Raw genomic sequence first — 22,249 nt, 5'->3', positions numbered from 1 at the left:
TAGTACACTATATAGGAGATAGGGTGCCATTTAGGAAGGGGACAACGTTTTTAATGTTCTGTCAGGCATGTTTCCTGTGTTAAGGGCTTCAGTCAAATTACTCTCTGCAAATGACACATTTGTTTAAAGGGCCAATCTGCAGTTGCCACATTCATGTCTGGATTTATGAATTTATTATATACACTCATTGATTTTTTTGTTTATTTATTTAACCTTTATTTATCTAGGCAAGTCAGTTAAGGACACATTCTGATTTACAATGACGGCCTACCCCGGCCAAACCCGGACGATGCTGGGCCAATTGTGCCTTATGGGACTCTCAATCAAGGCCGGTTGTGATACAGCCTGGAATCTAACCAGGGTCTGCAGTGACGCCTCTAGCACTGAGATGCAGTGCCATAGACCGCTGCTCCACTTGGGAATCTTGAAAAATATAACTTATACATGACTCATAAGCTTAGTTCAACTGTCGGACCCCATCAGAACCCTAAATATAAGCTTGTTTTACTCCAATGTTTGTAAACAATTTAAATGTACACAAACCCTGTATAGTCTCAACACATTTAAAACTATAATTTTGATATATTGGATGGTCAGTCCTTGCATCAATAGCTCTGTCTATGAATTTAAGAATGTTTACATTTCTCCAGGCTCATCCCTCAGCTTTTTACCAAAACAGAGGTGGGGTGTCCGCTTTGTTATTGATTAATCTGCGGATTGCCCCTTTAAGAAGGTTTGCCTATACTCCTCACCCCTACTCCATCTAGGCTGTCCTCTAGACTTCCTTTAGAATCTGAACAATGTAGAACAACAATGCAATAAAGATACACATCAAGTAAAAACAATAGTTTTCAACTAAAATGTGTCCAGACTAACATGTAACTGATTTAGATTTCTTCCAAAGTAGGTCTATACATATCATGACAAAGTAGGCCACATTTACATTCTGTTCTCCATTGATACAGCAGTTATCTCTGCAATAATCCACTAATCATGTTACCTGTAGTTTAGGGCTGTGCACAATTGGCTCAGCGTCGTCCGGAATAGGGTTTGGCCAGGGTAGGCAGTCATTGTAAATAAGAATTTGTTCTTAACTGACGTGCCTGGTTAAATAAAGGTTAAATAAATAAATCGTTTACACTGTACAATTGGTATTTTAATATAAGAAAACCTATGTAGCGTATAAATGCATTACATCTGTGACAGGGTCATCTGGGGATAGGATAATCTGTGATAGTAAGTAAACAAACAAGACCTACACAATCAAATATGGGGTCCGAGTACCCCTGGTTGGGAACCACCGTACTACAGTGACAAAATGGGACGGGAGAGCGCTGCGCTTTTCATGCTGCCAATAGACTTCTATGTATTATATGAGCAGTTCCTATTCATCCAATCACAAAGAGGGTAACATCCCATAGATAAATCCAATTGGACGTTTCAGACAGGGCGTAATAGATAGTCGACAGCTCCACCTACCTCTGGTGGGAATTTATGTTTGGGAAGAGGATAGAGTCAGCGAAAGGAAATACAAGGACTCCGCTGGCGTTGTAGCCTTTGTTGCTACTGTTAATTATTGGACCCATGGTAAATTATTTGTTTCGGAGTGTACGGTCATGAAGAACCCATATTAACCCCGTGTTGCTACATGGACAGTCTGTGCGCTACGGTAATCTATGCCAGCAACGCGGTGAAAATGGACTGAATGCGTGCAGAATACTTTCTCTACCACCACCACTTCAAGCAGGGACAGAATAAATACACATTTAGTTGTACATATCCTTTTTATATAACATTGTAGATGAAGGCTCTTATTTTCGGAATACTTTTTCCGTCTACGTTTTCATCTTCTGGTTTTGATTGCTTTGGCGTGCACAGTCCCCATTAAACAAGGATATATATTTATTGTTAAATATGAGGAAGCAATTTATTACAGAGATACCAAAAAGAAAGAGGCCTTTCCGTTTTCAGGCCCGGATTTGAGTTCAGTAGGGGAATAATGGTGAAAAATCCAAATGGATAAAATATGGATATTGGAACACAATATTAGAGCAGTTGGATTGCTATCGATAACGTGACGTGCAAGTTTGATGCATAAAAACAGAGAACAACCCATTTCTTCTACACTCAATAAATCTATTCGACTCAAATAAAGGGAAGTGGAACTGTTATTGGAATTACCACATTTTCAGTTGTGCCAGCAGCTTAAATGCACATTTTTATATGCGTTTTATGTTGCTTTTTTATTGCAATTTGAGCTGGATCGAGCATTGACTGTTCAATGGAAGTATGTTATCAGTTACCGGTTTTGCCTCTAGACAGGCCGGTTCCTAAACATGTTCTCAGCCGCAGGGGAGCCATTAGCTTCAGCTCCAATTCTTATTTTTTTGGTGGACCTGCCCCAAGACAGCTGGCCAAGGTAAGAGCAAGGGAAATACCAATCTGGGGAATAAACAAAAACAATTTGATGCTTTCATTTTCAGCTATCAAATCAAGATTGGGGTTGTGCTTACTGCCAGGAAATATTTGTATAGTTATATATTTTGATGGAAACAAAGTAGCCATATTCCTTTATCTGTTTACATTTTTAGTGGCCCACCAAATTAATTGTTATCACAATTGTTATCGCATCATATTGATCAAGTTGACCCTTCCACAGGAATGCTCACAGTGGACTGATCTGTCCTCTTTATACATCTTTATCATAGTCTCTTAGATCAGTGAGATGCCTGACTTGACCTGGGTAAAACAACCCTCAGCCCTAATAATGTGACCAATGAAAACATTACTGTGATATTATTGTACTAATGTTTTAAGCTCTCCTTATCTGTATTGCAAAGAGGTTTTGATCCATTAAAGCTGATTGAAGTGAACCAAAACAGCTCATCTGTCTCAAAGTGAACCACAATAGTCCATGTATTCTGGTCTGGGCTGTTGACAACATTGCACAGTAGAGGCCTTGTTTTTCATGCCATGCGTTCAAGACAGTTTTTGACAAGTGTTTCTGTATGGCTCCAACAGCTCTGGATAACTTGTAAAGTTGGCAAAGTAAACTTTTTAACAAGTCCAAATCAAATTTTATTCGTCACATACACAGATGTTATTGCGGATGTAGCGAAATGCTTATGCTTCTAGATTCGACAGTGCATCAGTATCTAACAACTTCACAACAAAACCAAATATCTAACAAATTCCACAACAAAACCTAATACACACAATCTAGAAAAGGAATGGGATGAGAATATATAAGTATAAAAGATATGGATGAGCAGTGACAGAGCGGCTAAGATGCAATAGACAGTATATACAATAGAATAGATATTGAAGGATACAGTATATACAGTCGGAAGTTTACGTACACTTAGGTTGGAGTCATTAAAACTTGTTTTTCAACCACTCCATAAATTTCATCTTAACAAGCTATAGTTTTGGAAAGTCGGTTAGGACATCTACTTTGTGCATAACACAAGTAATTTTTCCAACAATTGTTTACAGACAGATTATTTCGCTTATATGTTTCACAATTCCAGTGGGTCAGAAGTTTACATACACTAAGCTGACCGTGCCTTTAAACAGCTTGGAAAATTCCAGAAAATGATGTCATGGCTTTAGAAGCTTCTGATAGGCTAATTGACATAATTTGAGTCAATTGGAGGTGTATCTGTGGATGTATTTCAAGGCCTACCTTCAAACTCAGTGCCTCTTTGCTTGACATCATGGGAAAATCAAAAGAAATCAGCCAAGACCTCAGAACAAATGTGTAGACCTCCACAAGTCTGGTTCAGCCTTGGGAGCAATTTCCAAATGCCTGAAGGTACCACGTTCATCTGTACAAACAATAGTATGCAAGTATAAACACCGTGGCACCACGCAGCAATCATACCGCTCAGGAAGGAGACGCGTTCTGTCTCCTAGAGATGAACGTATTTTGGTGCAAAAAGTGCAAATCAATCCCAGAACAACAGCAAAGGACCTTGTGAAGATGCTGGAGGAAATAGGTACAAAGGTATCTATATCCACAGTAAAACAAGTTCTATATCGACATAACCTGAGAGGCCGCTCAGCAAGGAAGAAGCCACTGCTCCAAAACTGCCATAAAAATCCAGACTACGGTTTGCAACTGCACATGGGGACAAAGATTGTACTTTTTGGGGAAATGTCCTATGGTCTGATGAAACAAAAATATAACTGTTTGGCCATAATGACCATTGTTATGTTTGGAAGAAAAAGGGGGATGCATGCAAGCCGAAAAACACCATCCTAACTGTGAAGCATGGTGTTGGCAGCATCATGTTGTGGGGGTGCTTTGCTGCAGGAGCTACTGGTGCACTTCACAAAATAGATGGCATCATGAGGTAGGAAAATTATGTAGATATATTGAAACAAAATCTCAAGACATCAGTCAGGAAGTTAGAGCTTGGGTCTTCCAAATGGACAATGACCCCAAGCATACTTTCAAAGTTGTGGCAAAATGGCTTAAGGACAACAAAGTCAAGGTATTGGAGTGGCCATCACAAGCCCTGACTTCAATCCTATATAAAATTTTTGGGCAGAACTGAAAAAGCATGTGCGAGCAAGGAGGCCTACAAACCTGATTCAGTTACACCAGCTCTGTCAGGAGGAATGGGCCAAAATTCACCCAATTTATTGTGGGAAGCTTGTGGAAGGCTAACTGAAACATTTGACCCAAGTTAAACAATTTAAAGGCAATGCTACCAAATACTAATTGAGTGTATGTAAACTTCTGACCCACTGGGAATGCGATGAAAGAAATAAAAGCTGAAATACATCATTCTCTCTGCTATTATTCTCACATTTCATATTCTTAAAATAAAGTGGTGATCCTAACTGACCTAAAACAGGGAATTTTTACTGGGATTAAATGTCAGGAATTGTGAAAAACGGAGGTTAAATGTATTTTTCTAAGCTGTATGTAAACTTCCGACTTCAACTGTACATATGAGATGAGTCATGCAAGATATTTAAACATTCTTAAAGTGGCATTATAAAAGTGACTAGTGATCCATTTATTAAAGTGGCCATTGATATCAAGTCTGTAGGTAGGCAGCCACCTCTCTGTGCTAGTGGCGGCTGTTTAACAATCTGATGGCCTTGAGATAGAAGCTGTTTTTCAATCTCTCTGTCCCAGCTTTGATGCACCTGAGGAGACCTTCTGGATGGAAGCGGGGTGAACAGGTAGTGGATCGGGTGGTTATTGTCCTAGATTATCTTTTTTGCCTTCCTGTGATATCAGGTGTTGTAGGTGTCCTGGAGGGCAGGTAGTTTGCCCATGGTGATGCGTTGTGCAGAACGTACCACCCTCTGGAGAGCCCTGTGGTTGTGTGCGGTGCAGTTGCCGAACCAGGCGGTGATACAGCCCGAAAGGATGCTCTCAATTGTATAAGTTAGTGAGGGTTTTCGGTGACAAGCCACATTTTTTCAGCCTCCTGAGGTTGAAGAGGCGCTGTTGTGCCTTCTTCACCACACGGTCTGTGTGCGTGGATCATTTCAGTTTGTCGGTGATATGTACACCGAGGAACTTAAGACGTTCCACCTTCTCCACTGCTGTCCTGTTTATGTGGATAGGGGGGTGCTTCCTTTGCTTTTTCCTGAAGTCCACGATCATCTATTTTGTTTTGCTGACATTGAGTGAGAGGTTATTTTCTGGACACCACACTCCGAGGGCCTCACCTCCTCCCTGTAGGCTGTCTTGTCGCTGTTGGTAATCAAGCCTACTACGGTAGAGTCGTCTGCAAACTTGATGATTGAGTTGGAGGCGTGCATGGCCACGCAGTTATGGGTGAACAGGGAGTACAAAAGAGGGCTGAGAATGTACCCTTGTGGGGCGTTAGTGTTGAGGATCAGCGGAGTGGAGATTTTGTTTCCTACCTTCTTCACCTGGGAGCGACCCGTCAGGATGTCCAGCACCCAGTTGCACAGGGCGGGGTCGAGACTAGAGGTCGACCGATTAATCGGAATGGCCGATTAATTAGGTCCGATTTCAAGTTTTCATAACAATCGGAAATCGGTATTTTTGGACACCGGTTTGGCCGATTAAAAAAATAATATATATATTTTTACACCTTAATTTAATCTTCATTTAACTAGGCAAGTCAGTTAAGAACACATTCTTATTTTCAATGACAGCCTAGGAACGGTGGGTTAACTGCCTCGTTCAGGGGCAGAACGACAGATTTTTACCTTGTCAGCTCGGGGGATTCAATCTTGCAACCTTACAGTTAACTAGTCCAACGCTCTAACCACCTGATTACATTGCACTCCACGAGCAGCCTGCCTGTTACGTGAATGCAGTAGAAGCCAAGGTAAGTTGCTAGCTAGCATTAAACGTATCTTATAAAAAACAATCAATCAATCAATCATAATCACTAGTTAACTACACATGGTTGATGATATTACTAGTTTATCTAGCGTGTCCTGCGTTGCATATAATCGATGCGGTGTGTATCGTTGCTCCAATGTGTACCTAACCATAAACATCAATGCCTTTCTTAAAATCAGTACACAGAAGTATATATTTTTAAACCTGCTTATTTAGCTAAAAGAAATTCAGGTTAGCAGGCAATATTAACCAGGTGAAATTGTGTCACTTCTCTTGCGTTCATTGCACGCAGAGTCAGTGTATATGCAAGAGTTTGGGCCGCCTAATTTGCCAGAATTTTACATAATTATGACATAACATTGAAGGTTGTGCAATGTAACAGGAATATTTAGACTTATGGATGCCACCCGTTAGATAAAATACGGAACGGTTCTGTATTTCACTGAAAGAATAAACGTCTTGTTTTCGAGATAATAGTTTCCGGATTCGACCATATTAATGACCTAAGGCTCGTATTTCTGTGTGTTATTATGTTATAACTAAGTCTATGATTTGATAGAGCAGTCTGACTGAGCGGTGGTAGGCAGCAGCAGGCTCGTAAGCATTCATTCAAACAGCACTTTTCTGCGTTTTGCCAGAAGCTCTTCGCTGTGCTTCAAGCCTATCAACTCCCAAGATTAGGCCGGTGTAACCGATGTGAAATGGCTAGCTAGTTAGCGGGGTGCGCGCTAATAGTGTTTCAAACGTCACTCGCTCTGAGACTTGGAGTAGTTATTCCCCTTGCTCTGCATGGGTAACGCTGCTTCGAGGGTGGCTGTTGTCGTTGTGTTCCTGGTTCAAGCCCAGGTAGGAGTGAGGAGAGGGATGGATGCGATACTGTTACACTGGAAATACTAAAGTGCCTATAAGAACATCCAATAGTCAAAGGTTAATGAAATACAAATGGTATAGAGAGTGAATGCTAGTGGTTCCTTTAAACATGAGAATTCAATATTCCCAGTTAAAAAAATGCAATATAGACAAAAACAAATAACACTGAAATACCCATAAATCTTTTCATGTTTATTTTTCCCCATTAAAAACACTCTTACATACCTGTCTAGGTTGGAACTGATGCTTTTAAAATACCATAAATAATTTAATTCTGAACTGGAATAAACATCACACAGATGTTTAACAACACATACATACAAGGCTTTTTGATCGTGCAACCCTAGGTAACTACAGATAAAAAATGATCAGGCCTACTGTACATCTTACTGTATACATTATTGTTGATAGAAAGTCTAGGTTGGAACTATTGCTGTTAAAATACATATTTATTTTATTCTGAACTGGAATAAACTGATTGATCACATCACACAGATGTAGACCAGAAAACCCACACATACACATAGTCCTAATGAGAGGTGTGTGGCTGGTTGAAGTTTTCAACAAGCATGTCTATTCTGGGCTCAGTTAGGGACAGTGCAACACGGATGTAATGCTCAGCATTGACGCTTTTTCTGTACTTGAGAACCCTGACTTATGAGGGTGGTGCCAAACTGGATCAGAACATCTACTGATTTCTCAGTCAGGCAGGAGACCACTTCCTGCTGCAGATGAGCAACCCAGAACTGTGTGAGTGTTTATCTCAAAAAGCATCTTGCTTCAATCAGTTTATTCCAGTTCAGAATACAAATTATTACTTGTAACAGCAACAGTTCCAACCTAGACTTGTTATCAACAATTTCTACAGTAAAATGTACAGTAGGCCTGATCATTTTCATCTTCATCTGTACTGTTTCTTAGGGTTGCACTATCAGTAGCTAGTTAGCTTGCTCTGGCTAACATTAGCTATTAGCTGTGTAACGTTACAAGGCCAGGGAATTGTTTGAAAGAGAAACTCTCATCTACTACTATGAGAGATAGTACTCCCTTATTTCTGCTTGTCATCCATCACCTGTTATAAAATGACAACAATGCCTTGTTAGTTACTTTTCATCTTTCGAAGCACTGTTTCCTGAAGCATTCTGCCCTGTTTTGAAATAACTAACTGTGTTTACTGTCATGTTGTGCCTGGATGTTTGGTCAGGATGTGTAGTCTTATTAATTTGTTCATTTTGATAGACTCATTACTAAGCACTTCCCCACACAAAACACATTGTGGGTGCTCCTTGTTTTTTCTCAAAGTCTGTATGAAAGAGACAAAAAGTCATCACTGTATTTGCGTTTCATGACGATTGAGCTCAGTCAGAACTTGTGGCTAGCATGAGTCCATTTCATGACAGCGGTGAGTGATGGCGAGTGGGAATAACAAGTCAGTGGCTTGAACAATAGCGCTGCAGCGTGTGGGTCGAGGAGTGATCTTCAAGAAAACTGCAGAAAAAAGATCAGGTAAACCGCGAAGCACACAGGCATCTCCCTCTCCCAGCTACCAAACTGAGCAGAGACCGCTGGTAAACAGAGAGCGCACTGAACCGAGAGCGCTGTTGCACTTGGCCAAATCAATTCCAGTAATTAATGAAATAATTATACATTTACGTCGCGAGCCACCATTAACAGGTCGGCGACCCATACTTTAAGAAACGCTGCCTTTGACTATTGGATGTTCTCATAGGCATTATAGTACTGCCAGCCTAATCTCGGGAGTTGATAGGCTTGAAGTCATAAACAGCGCTGTGCTTCAAGCATTGGGAAGAGCTGCTGGTAAACGCAGGAAAGTGCTGTTTGAATGAATGCTTACGAGCCTGCTGCTGCCTACCATCGCTCAGTCGGACTGCTCTATCAAATCATAGACTTAATTATAATATAATAAACACACAAAAATACGAGCCTTAGGTCATTAATATGGTCAAATCCGGAAACTATCATTTCGAAATGATTTCAGTGAAATACGGAACCGTTCCGTATATTATCGAACGGGTGGCAACCCTAAGTCTAAATATTGCTGTTACATTGCACAACCTTCAATGTCATGCCATAATTATGTAAAATTCTAGAAAATTAATTACGGTCTTTGTTAGGAAGAAATGGTCTTCACACAGCTCGCAACGAGCCAGGTGGCCCAAACTGCTACGTATGCCCTGACTCTGCTTGCAGTGAACGCAAGAGAAGTGACACAATTTCCCTAGTTAATATTGCCTGCTAACATTAATTTCTTTTAGCTAAATATGCAGGTTAAAAAAAATATACTTGTGTATTGATTTTAAGAAAGGCATTGATGTTTATGGTAAGGTGCAACGAGTGTGCTTTTTTCGCGAATGCGCTTTTGTTAAATCATCATCCATTTGTCGAAGTAGGCAGTGATCCGATGATAAATTAATAGGCACCACATTGATTATATGCAACGCAGGACAAGCTAGTTAAACTAGTAATGTCATCAACCATGTGTAGTTAACTAGTGATTATGTTAAGATTGATTGTTTTTTATAAGTTTAATGCTAGCTAGCAACTTACCTTGGCTCCTTGCTGCACTCTTGTAACAGGTGGTCAGCCTGCCATGCAGTCTCCTCGTGGATTGCAATCTAATCAACCATAATCGGCAACCAAAAATGCAGATTAATGATTGTTATGAAAACTTGAAATTGGCCCTAATTAATCGGCCATGCCGATTAATCGTTCGACATCTAGTTTAGTTTATAAGTAGTTAATACACTTAATTATTAGGTAAAATGTAGTTGAAAAGTCATTAACAAGCAGTTGTTTTACTACTTTTATTGAAAGAAAACCGTAGACTATACTTGATTTGTTTCTTTCCTAGAGTTAGCATCTGCTAACATGCAGATACCCATGGACTTCCTGTCGATACCCATAGACTTCCTGTCATTGCGCTAATGCTAGCGCTAATGCTTAACTACCTCTAACTCCCTTCATACTGGACACAGAGACATAAAAATGGTATCCACAAGTTAATTTGACTCTGTTGAAGTAGATAAAGGGCTTCATGGCCAAAATCTCGAAGTATCCCTTTAAAAGTTGAGGGGTTTCATTCTTTTAGTTGAAGACATCATCATTGTATAAAGTTGTTTTCTGTTATTAGAGCTATTCTCTTCATATTCATACTTGATCAAAGTGGTTAAAAAGAGAGGAGGTTAAATTGTTATATGTTTACATAATAAGATTGCAAATGGAACTATTCATGAGGTAGATATGACATGATGGTCCTTACCTCACACTTCACCTCCAACTCCCCTGCAGGCTTAACAGCCCTGTGTTCTGTGTTCTGTGAGTGGCCAGTAAGGGTCTGTGATTAGTTTATGAACCCCTCACAATGCTCCAGTCCAGACTGTTTGTCTTTCCCCTATATTGCTGATTGTCTTTTATGGCCCTCCATGAGCCAGACCTCATGGTCTGTTCCATTAAGAGAAGGGCCCATCCAGTGCAGACACACACACACCCTCTGAAGTTGGATTTACTACAGGTAACGCACTGGAAGGAATGTGGAGATGCTCAGGCTGCTTTCCACACTGAAGTGCCACAATTCATGGGGATACTTTGAATTTGTGAAGCACATTAGAACAGTTTTAGCTCTTGTTTCTTTTACAGTTTAGAGACCGCATGTGTTTTGGGGGAGGCCACACAAATGCTAAGGGAGAGTTCATCTGTCCTGTACTTTCCTCCTCTTTTAGCTTCATTAGTTACATCGCTGGAGTCAGCCAGCCCACTAGAACTGATATGAGATAAACCTGAGCAATGCAAGGTTTACTTGCCCTAGAGTAATAGCCCAGACTAATAAACCTGATTGGTCTGTCTGCTTGATTGATGGATACAATTCAGATTTTAAATGTCAAGGCACCTCAAACACAGAGTCGTTCGCTGCAATGGACTTACTGTACAGCTACAGCATAATGAAGATTACAGTCCAGGTATTTCCTGAGTCGCTCAGTGACGCAGATGCTATGCATTTTTTGAGAAGCACGCCAGAATGTCATCTGCTGTGGAAGTGAATAATCTGTTTTAGCTGTCTAGTCATGTAGCCAGCCAGCCGGGCTACTCATCAGACTAGCTTGTAGTTAATAGATATGGCTGTCTAAGGTGTGTGCATACTAAACTTTGCTCAGATATTTAGACCTTATGAATAATACAGGATGATGCAGATGGAGATAAGGAGACTGCTGTTGAATGGGCCAGTGACGTCAAGAGGTGTCAAAATGCTGTATGAGTGATGCGGGTAGGACTAGGGAGCCTGTTTAAACATGACAGCCAAAGCCCATGTGACTGTGTGATTGTGTGTCCATAGTTGAACCACATCAAAGGCATCTGATCTGACTGACAAACAGTCATCTGAACATGTACATTGCATTGTCTGTCCTCTGCAGCAACAACATAGTATTGGATTGCAGGTACTGTCTCTAGCTAAGTCAGGGATGGGCAACCTTGAGAGAAAGAGAAAAACTGCTGATACACAACCAAATGTTGAAATTGAGACCCTGACTGACAATCAGTTGTGTTGTGACAAGGAAGAGGTGGTATACAGAAGATAGCATTATTTGGTGAAACACCAAGTTCATATTGTGGCAAGAACAGCTCAAATAAGCAAAGAGAAACGACAGTCCATCATTACTTCAAGACATGAAGGTCAGTCAATCCGGAAAATGTCAAGAACTTTGACAGTTTCTTCAAGTGCAGTCCCAAAAACCATCAAGCACTGTGATGAAACTGGCTCTCGTGAGGACCGCCACAGGAAAGGAAGACCCAGAGTTACCTCTGCTGCAGAGGATAAGTTCATTAGAGTTAACTGCACCTCAGATTTCAGCCCAAATAAATGTTTCACAGAGTTCAAGTAAGAGACACATCTCAACATCAACTGTTCAGAGGAGACTGCTTGAATCAGGCCTTCGTGGTCACATTTTCTTCTTTACATTTAACCAGGCAATTCAGATAAGAACAAATTCTTAACAGTGGGTTAACTGCCTTATTCAGGGGCAGAACGACAGATTTTTACCTTGTCAGCTCAGGGATTCAATCCAACAACCTTTCAGTTACTGGCCTAAAGTTCTAACCACTAGGATACCTGCCAAATTGCTACAGAGAAACCACTACTAAAGGACACCAATAATAAGAAGAGACTTGCTTGGGCCAAGAAACATGAGCAATGGACATTAGACTGGTGGAAATCTGTCCTTTGGTCTGAGTCCAAATTTGAGATTTTTGGTTCCAACCGTGTCTTTGTGAGATGCAGAGTCGGTGAACAAAACCCAATAATGTGTAGGAAAAATGGCGCCGGAAGAAATGGCAGCAGTTTTACGGAGCCCAACCAATTGTGCTATTATGCGTTTTTTTTTGCGTTATTTTTAACTTAATTTGTACATAATGTTTCTGCAACCGTATCTTACGGCAAAAAAGAGCTTCTGGATATCAGGACAGCGATCACTCACCTCGGATTAGACAAAGATTTGTTCTACAACAAGGAGGATGCACAAGACATTCTCCAAACACCCGACAGGGCCGATTCATCCCCGTTATTTGCAAGAGGAAGCAACACATGTACAGAGGACAAAGAGCCGGATGCCTGGTTAGGACCTGGAGAAGGCGAGTGGAAAGCTGCCGTTACCGTCAATACTACTCGCCAACGTGCAATCATTGGACAATAAATTAGACGAGGTACGATCACGAATATCCTACCAACAGGACATCAAAAACTGTAATATCCTATGTTTCACGGAATCGTGGCTGAATGACGACATGGATATTCAGCTAGCGGGATATACGCTGCACCAGCAAGATAGAACAGCACACTCCGGTAAGACGAGGGGGGCGGTCTGTGCATATTTGTAAACAACATACCGCCCAAATTTCCATACCGCCCAAACATATCCAAAGATGATGCAATCTTTATTGCACTCCACACTGCCCTTTCCCACCTGGACAAAAGGAACACCTATGTGAGAACGTTATTCATTGACTACAGCTCAGCGTTCAACACTATAGTACCCTCAAAGCTCATCACTAAGCTAAGGATCCTGTGACTAAACACCTCCCTCTGCAACTGGATCCTGGACTTCCTGGCGGGCCACCCCCAGGAGGTGAGGGTAGGTAGTAACACATCTGCCATGCTGATCCTCAACACTGGAGCTCCCCAGGGGTGCGTGCTCAGTCCCCTCCTGTACTCCCTGTTCACCAACGACTGCATGGCCAGGCACGACTCCAACACCATCATTAAGTTTACAGACGACAAAACAGTGGTAGGCCTGATCACCGACAAAGACGAGACAGCCTAAGCTCAGAGACCTGGCCCGGTGGTGCCAGAATAACAACCTATCCCTCAACGTAGCCAAGACTAAGGAGATGATTGTGGACTACAGGAAAAGGAGGACCGAGCACGCCCCCATTCTCATGTAGTGGAGCAGCTTCAAGTTCCTTGGTGTCCACATCAACAACGAACTAGAATTGTCCAAACACACCAAGACAGTCGTGAAGAGGGCACAACAAAGCCTATTCCCCCTCAGGACCTTAAAACGATTTGGCATGGGTCCTGAGATCCTCAAAAGGTTCTACAGCTGCAACATCGAGAGCATCCTGACTGGTTGCATCACTGCCTGGTACGGCAATTGCTCGGCCTCTGACCGCAAGGCACTACAGAGGGTAGTGCATACGGCCCAGTACATCATTGGGGCTAAGATGCCTGCCATCCAGGACCTCTACACCAGGCGGTGTCAGAGGAAGGCCCTAAAAATAGTCAAAGACCCCATCCACCCCAGTCATAGACTGTTCTCTCTACTGCCGCACGGCAAGCGGTACCGGAGTGCCAAGTCTAGGACAAAAAGGCTTTTCAACAGTTTTTACCCCCAAGCCATAAGACTCCTGAACAGGTAATCAAATGGCTACCTGGACTATTTGCATTGTGTGCCCCCCCAACTCCTCGTTTTACACTGCTTCTACTCTCAGTTTATCATATATGCATAGTCACTTTAACTATACATTCATGTACTACACCCACCCGTAGCACGCGCTCCAGCAGGTGTATCTCACTGATCATCCCTAAAGCTAAAACCTCATTTGGCCGCCTTTCCTTCCAGTTCTCTGCTGCCTGCGACTGGAACGAATTGCAAAAATCTCTGAAGTTGGAGACTTTTATCTCCCTCAACAAATTTAAACATCTGCTATCTGAGCAGCTAACCGATCGCTGCAGCTGTACATAGTCCATCGGTATATAGCCCACCCAATTTACCTACCTCACCCCCATACTGCTTTTATTTATTTACTTTTCTGCTCTTTTGCACACCAGTATCTCTACTTGCACATGATCATCTGATGATTTATCACTCCAGTGTTAATCTGCTAAATTCTATTTATTTGATTTATTGCCTACCTCCTCATGCCTTTTGCACACATTGTATATAGATTCTCTTTTTTCTACCATGTTATTGACTTGTTTATTGTTTACTCCATGTGTAACTCTGTGTTGTTGTCTGTTCACACTGCTATGCTTTATCTTGGCCAGGTCGCAGTTGCAAATGAGAACTTGTTCTCAACTAGCCTACCTGGTTAAATAAAGGTGAAAAAAAAACAAGAAAAAAAACACAAACATACTACCTCAATTGGGCCGACCAACCAGTGCTCCCGCGCATTTGCTAATCGGGCTATCTGCATTGTGTCCCGCCACCCGCCAACCCCTCTTTTACGCTACTGCTACTCTCTGTTCATCATATATGCATAGTCACTGTTTGGGGTTTTAGGCTGGGTTTCTGTACAGCACTTTGAGATATCAGCTGATGTAAGAAGGGCTATATAAATAAATTTGATTTGAATTGATTTGACCTCCAAGCTGTGTAAGGGCTATTTTTTCAAGAAGGAGAGTGACGGGAGTGCTGCATCAGATGACCTGGCCTCCACAATCACCCGACCTCAACCCAATTGAGATGGTTTGTGATGAGTTGGACCGCAGAGTGAAGGAAAAGCAGCCAACGAGTGCTCGGCATATGTGGGAACTCCTTCAAGACTGTTGGCAAAGCATTCCTCATGAAGCTGGTTGAGAGAATGACAAGAGTGTTCAAAGCTGTCATCAAGGCAAAGGGTGGCTACTTTGAAGAATCTCATATATAAAATATATTTTGATTTAAGACTTTTTTTTGTTACTACATGATTCCATATGTGTTATTTCATAGTTTTGATGTCTTCACTATTATTCTACAATGAGTAGGTGTGTCCAAACCTTTGACTGATACAGTTGAAGTCGGAAGTTTACATACACCTTAGCCAAATACAATTAGGGGTCATTGCTTGGGGTCATTGTCCATTTGGAAGACCCGTTTGCGACCAAGCTTTAACTTCCTGACTGATGTCTGGAGATGTTGCTTCAATATATCCACATAATTTCCCTACCTCATGATGTCATCGATTTTGTGAATTGCACCAGGCCCTCCTGCAGCAAAGCACCCCCACAACATGATGCTGCCACCCCCGTGCTTCACGTTTGGGATGGTGTTCTTCGACTTGCAAGCCTCCCCCTTTATCCTCCAAACATAACGATGGTCATTATGGCCAAACAGTTCTATTTTTGTTTCATCAGACCAGAGGACAAAAAATACGATCTTTGTCCCCATGTGCAGTGTCAAACCGTAGTCTGGCTTTTTATGGAGGATTTTGGAGCAGTGGCTTCTTCCTTGTTGAGCGGCTTCTCAGATTATGTCGATGTAGGACTCGTTTTACTGTCGAAATAGATACTTTTGTACCTGTTTCCTCCAACATCTTCACAAGGTCCTTTGCTGTTGTTCTGGGATTGATTTGCACTTTTCGCACCAAAGTTCGTTCATCTCTAGGAGATGGAACGCGTCTCCTTCCTGAGCGGTATGACGGCTGCGTGGTCCCATGGTGTTTATACTTGTGTATTATTGTTTGTACAGATGAACATGGTACCTTCAGGCATTTGGAAATTGCTCCCAAGGATGAACAAGACTTGTGGAGGTCTACAAATTTTTTTTTGAGGTCTTGGCTGATTTCTTTTGATTTCAAGCAAAGAGGCACTGAGTTTGAAGGTAGGCCTTGAAATACAGGTACAAAATACAGAAATACAGTGTAAACATTGTTGTAAATGACTATTGTAGCTGGAAATGGCATATTTTTTATGGAATATCTACATATACGTACAGAGGCCCATTATCAGCAACCATCCCTCCTGTGTTCCAATGGCACGTTGTGTTTTCTAATCCAAGTTTATAATTTTAAAAGGCTAGTTGATCATTAGAAAACCCTTTTGCATTTGTGCTAGCACAGTTGACAACTGTTGTTCTGATTTAAAGAAGCAATACAACTGGCCTTCTTTAGACTAGTTGAGTATCTGGAGCATCAGTATTTGTGGGTTCGATTAAAGACTCAAATTGGCCAGATACAAAGACTTTCTTCTGAACTCGTCAGTCTATTCTTGTTCTGAGAAATGAAAGCTATTCCATGTGAGAATTTGCCAAGAAACTGAAGATCGTGTACAACGCTGTGTACTATTCCCTTTCACAGAACAGCACCAGCTGGTTCTAACCAGAGTAGAAAGAGGAGTAGGAGTCCCCGGTGCACAATTGAGCAAGAGGACAATTACATTTGAGTGTCTAGTTTGAGAAACAGATGCCTCACAAGTTCTCAACTGGCAGCTTCATTAAATAGTACCTGCAAAACACCAGTTTCAACGACAACAGTGAAGAGGCAACTCCGGGATGCTGGCCTTCTAGGCAAGAGTTCCTCTGTCCAGTGTCTGTGTTCTTTTTCCCATCTTAATCTTTAATTTTTATTGGCTAGTCTGAGAAATGGCTTTTTCTTTGCAACTCTGCCTAGAAGAGTTAAATAAATAAACAAACAAACATATGGTTGGAAATGTGTCCGCGGGCCAACACCCTAGGGTCGCCAGTTACCCATCCCAGAGCTAAGTTCTTCTGAAAATATACATTGATATTGGTCATTTCAGCTTTTGCATAGGCTATTTCACCTTTCAGTGCAATTGTCATTTTAGTTTTGTCGGCCTACACCCTAAGGTTCTATGCAAAATAGGGGGGAGATTACAGTACGCTACATGTTACAGTATGCATTCCACGGGCTTGTGCTTGATAGGATAGCCTTGTTCGAGCTTCAGGTAAATTTACCTGTCATACTGTTTGTGGACGAGTGTCCTGTCAGATTTGAATATATGGTCAACTTTAGTTTGCATGAAGTCTGAATTTGCATATTTTGACAGCTTTGAGGCCTAAGAACTGATACTAAACACAAGCCCAGGTTTCGTCCTAATAATCTGTCCTTTGATAAAGAAATGTTTGTCTTCTGACCTTTTTTTCCAACCAGTTTCATTTGCTTGTTTGTGTCATGCCAAACCTGGATTACAGTTCAAACTAGTCTTCTTTCAATCCAGCTCACACATGCTTTCAAACTAGTCTTCTCTTCAAAGCTCACAGGTGATTTCAGAAAGAAATGCCTTGTAAATCCTTGAATGGGAGGGCCTACGTCTTAATATCTTATTGTAGCTCTCCCCAACCTGCCAGAAACATGATGAGCTGGAAAAACAAACAAACCTGTGTTATGCTGTTTCCAGCACTCAGATGGCTTCATCATCATCACAAGTGACTATGGAACAGAAGCTATGTCGAAAAATGGCACCCTGTTCTCCATATAGTGCACTATTGACCACAGCCCTTTGGGCCCTGTATAAAAGTTATGCAAAGGGGTGCCATTTGGGATGTAGACAGAGACATGTCCAGTATGAGAGAGTTTGTTGTCGTCACATTATTCAACTGGAAAGTATTATGTGGAATATTATCTATAGTGCGTTCGGAAAGTATTCAGACCCCTTGACTTTTTCCACATTTTGCTACGTTACAGCCTTATTCTAAAATGGATTAAAAAAAAGTTTTTAAATCCTCATCAATCTACACACAGTACCCCATAATGACAAAGCGAAAAACCATCAACCCCGACCAACCATCCTCCTTTCGTTTTTTGCCTTAAGTAACCTTCTGTCTTATGTAACCATGCTAAACGTAACATATCATACTAATTTGAATGTCCAGGATTTACTTTTCCTATGTTACGTTTAGTCTAAGAGACCAGGTTGCCTACTCAATCTTAATTGGCTCCTTAGTTGCTGGACCGCCACTAGGCACAGATGTTATGTGGTTTTGTAGGCTTTCCAATGTGTACAGTGCCTTCAGAAAGTATGGATTAAATAACAAAAAATCCTCAGCAATCTACATAAAATACCCAATAATGATAAAGCAAAAACAGGTTTTTAGAAATGTTTGCAAATTTATTAAAAATAAAAAACTGAAATACCATATTTATATATGTATTCAGACCCTTTGCTATGAGACTCGAAATTGAGCTCAGGTGCATCCTGTTTCCATTGATCATCCTTGAGATGTTTCTATGACTTGATTGGAATCCACCTGTGGTAAATCAATTGATTGGACAGGATTTGGACATGAAAGGCACACACCTGTCTATATAAGGTCCCACAGTTGACACTGCATGTCAGAGCAAAAACCAAGCCATGAGGTCAAAGGAATTGTCCGTAGAGCTCCAACACAGGATTGTGTTGAGGCACAGATCTGGGGAACGGTACCAAAAGATTTCTGCAGCATTGAAGGTCCCCAAGAACACAGTGGCCTCCATTTTTAAATGGAAGAAGTTTGGAACCACCAAGACTCTTCCTAGAGCTGGCCGCATAGCCAAACTGAGCAATCGGGGAGAAGGGCCTTGGTCAGGGAGGTGACCAAGAACCCGATGGTCACTGACAGCTCCAGAGTTCCTCTGTGGAGATGGCAGAACCTTCCAGAAGGACAACCATCTCTGCAGCACTCCACCAATCAGGCCTTTACGGTAGAGTGGCCAGACGGCAGCCACTCCTCAATAAAAGGCACATGACAGCCCGCTTGGAGTTTGCCAAAAGGCACCTAAAGGACTCTCAGACCATGAGAAACAATATTCTCAGGTCTTATGAAACCAAGATTAAACTCTTTGGCCTGAACGCCAAGCGTCACGTCTGGAGGAAACCAGGCATTATCCCTACATTGAAGCATGGTGGCGGCAGCATCATGCTGTGGGGATGTTTTTTCAGTGGCAGTTACTGGGAGACTAGTCATGATCGAGGGAAAGATGAACAGAGCAAAGTACAGAGAGATTGTTAATGAAAACCTGCTCCAGAGTACTCAGGACTTCATTGGGGCGAAGGTTCACCTTCCAACAGGACAACAACCCTAAGCACACAGCCAAGACAACGCAGGAGTGGCTTCAGGAAAAGTCTCTGAATGTCCTTGAGTGGCCTAGCCAGAGGCCGGACTTGAACCTGATCTAACACCTCTGGAGAGACCTGAAAATAGCTGTGCAGCAACGCTCCCCATCCAACCTGGCAGAGCTTGAGAGAATCTGCAGAGAAGAATGGGACAAACTTCCCAAATAAATCAAATAAAATGTTATTGGTCACATACACATTTTAGCGTCATAGCCAAGAAGACTCAAGGCTGTAATCGCTGCCAAAGGTGCTTCAACAAAGTACTTAGTAAAGTGTCTGAATACTTATGTAAATGTCATATTTCAGTTTATTTTTAATACATTTGCAAAAATGTCAAAAAACTGTTTTTGCTTTGTCATAATATTTCAGTTTATTTTTAAAACATTTGCAGAAATGTCTAAACTTTTTGCTTTAGATTTTGCTTTGTTATTATGGGGAATTGTTAGAATAAGGCGGTAACGTAACAATGTGGAAAAAGTCACGGGGTCTAAATCTTTCCTGAATCCGCTGTATCACTTAAATGGATTATCTATGAAAGAGCTTATTTTACACAGTCGCTCTGCATGCACCTGTTTTTGTAGGACACTGCACATTTAGTTTTTATATTCCAATTTCCACCAAATGGAAAAGGAGGAAGTTAACTCTACAACTGACATTTGGTTGATATTTAGGCCTGCTTTCAAATGTCTGCAATCTTTTTTAATAAAAAAATTCTAGTAACTAACCTTTTGAAATATGTCATGTTTAACACTGAGGTCTGATGTTTGTCATTTTAATATTTTCTAGGAGTAGGCATTTATCGTAGAGAAATCGAAACTGTCTTCTCCACTAGTGTATTAGTGGCCCCTCAATGACACCGAAGTCGAGGGAATAATCAGGAAACATCCCAAGTGTCCTGTTAGCTAGATTTTTAGAGTGGAATTATTTGCGTAGCTATCCTTGCAGGAACTCTGTTGATGCATGGAGGATGACAATTTCCCAAGCCGTGTGTGTTGAGTTCACAAGACTTCCTGTGCCATTGGTTTGAGGCCCTGCCTGATGATGGTGTGTGATGGTGGTCTATTTCTGGTCCCCGTTCACCACACTTATCAGCTGTGATGTCGACGTATGTTGAGGGTCTAATTCGGGCTGTGCGCTGCCTGAGTATGAGGGCATACCTAACCCCTTTTGGGACATCATTTATTCAAGGCTACAGACCCAGAGCGTCTCAGAGAAACTTTTCCCTTTGTCTCTCTTCCTACAACAATCTGCCAGACTGACTTGTATTGTGTAAGATTGTAACTTATGTTAATGGTATAACTGAATCTTTCTCTACGTTTATGTAGCGAAAGGAGCCACATTGTTCTGATGACGTTAAGTGCATAGTAGAACAGAGACTTGGGAACGTCAGTGATCTCATTCCCCTCATGTTTAATTTGGGCTTATTATCAGAGATCATTTCTCATAGTATAAACCTTTTGTCTTCATCTTGGCAGCAGAACCCACGTTTTTACATTGTAGGACTCGTGTTGCTGTGGCAAACTCAAATATATGTACCTTAAGTGCAGGGAAAGAACACTGGTATGATCCTCTGCTGGGAGGTCCAATGGGAATTGTACCGATCTGGTCCTTGGTTGTGTTTCTAACAAGGGGGATTTTTCCAGAAGGTAGGTCATTTGACCCTAGCACACAGTCCGTTTGGACTACTAGGTATCACTGCCTTTTTATCAACACAGTTGATTTGACTAAAAGGATATCTCTGTCAGTGTGTGTCCCATGTTTCATTTTGACAATTCATATGTACTGTATGCCAACTCCCCAAACCGCCATGCCTTTAGCAAGGAACACATACTGTTGAAGCCAGGCTATGCAGTCATCTCCTTCTGACCTTTTTGGTTTCTCAAACCCCTACGTCATGAATAACGTGACATTGAGGTGTAGTAATGTTGGTACACCTTGTCCCCTCTACCCCCCCTTCTCTGTGTCAGAGTGTTTATGATGGTGTTTGGCCGTTGCCACAGTGCAACACCATCCGCCCATATGGGGCTGAAGGGAGAGAGCGTGGTGTGTGCCCCTCACACCAGCCCTTCGGTCGACTGGCAGTCAGTCAGCCAGTCCAGCCAGTCAGTCTGTCAGGCAGTCCCAGGAGTGTTAGGACTGGGCAGTCAGTCAGGTGATAGGTAGCTAGCGCTGGAGCTAAGACAGCTGCACAAGGCTCTGCTTACTCTCTGTCCGTCCCCGCCTGCCTGCCTGTGCCTTGAGCTGTCCTTCGTCTGCCTGTCTGCTAATATTTATCCGGGCTGGACCCACGACACAGAAACACGCATGTACATCCAGGGAGAGGGAGTATGATCCTCAGCCACACGGTCCAATGGGAATTGTACTGATCTGGTCCTTAGTTATGATTCTAACAAGGTGGATTTCCCACAAGGTAGGTCCTCTGACACTAGCAGACAGTCAGTTTGGACTACTAGGTAAACTGCCTCTTTATCAACACAGTTGATTTGACTTTGAAAAGGATATCTCTAGCGCAGACAGATGACTGTGTGTCTGTTTACTGCCTTACTAGGAAAGGAGGTGTGGTGAGTTACTATGAGCTCACATTGTGATGGTGTGTACAGTATGTCTGCTATTTTCAGGGACTGATAGTTTGAGGGTGTTTTTATTTTGACTGGTTTAGTCAGGGACAGTTAAGACTTGGTAATGATACAGCATAAGCAGAATACCACATTGGATTGAAG

General features: G+C 41.9%; 1 protein-coding gene across 7 annotated transcripts in view; it reads left to right on the top strand.

Annotated features, from left to right (window-relative positions):
* The first annotated feature begins 1,475 nt into the window (after nt 1–1,475).
* LOC129814141 (high affinity cAMP-specific 3',5'-cyclic phosphodiesterase 7A-like) overlaps nt 1,476–22,249 on the top strand; it is a 48,535-nt gene continuing 27,761 nt past the window's right edge. For 3 of the 7 annotated variants that reach the window (XM_055866966.1, XM_055866964.1, XM_055866963.1), the window contains exon 1: nt 1,477–2,419. In XM_055866966.1, the coding sequence (XP_055722941.1) occupies nt 2,282–2,419 (138 nt within the window). In that variant the 5' untranslated portion in view covers nt 1,477–2,281. Of the gene's footprint in view, nt 2,420–21,840; nt 21,940–22,249 lie in introns of those variants that run through there. The other 4 variants (XM_055866962.1, XM_055866967.1, XM_055866968.1 and 1 more) reach the window with 4 other exon arrangements.

This window comes from Salvelinus fontinalis, chromosome 17, assembly GCF_029448725.1.
Source record: "Salvelinus fontinalis isolate EN_2023a chromosome 17, ASM2944872v1, whole genome shotgun sequence".
Classification (NCBI taxonomy): domain Eukaryota; kingdom Metazoa; phylum Chordata; class Actinopteri; order Salmoniformes; family Salmonidae; genus Salvelinus; species Salvelinus fontinalis.
This window is presented reverse-complemented; position numbering and strand designations above follow the sequence as displayed.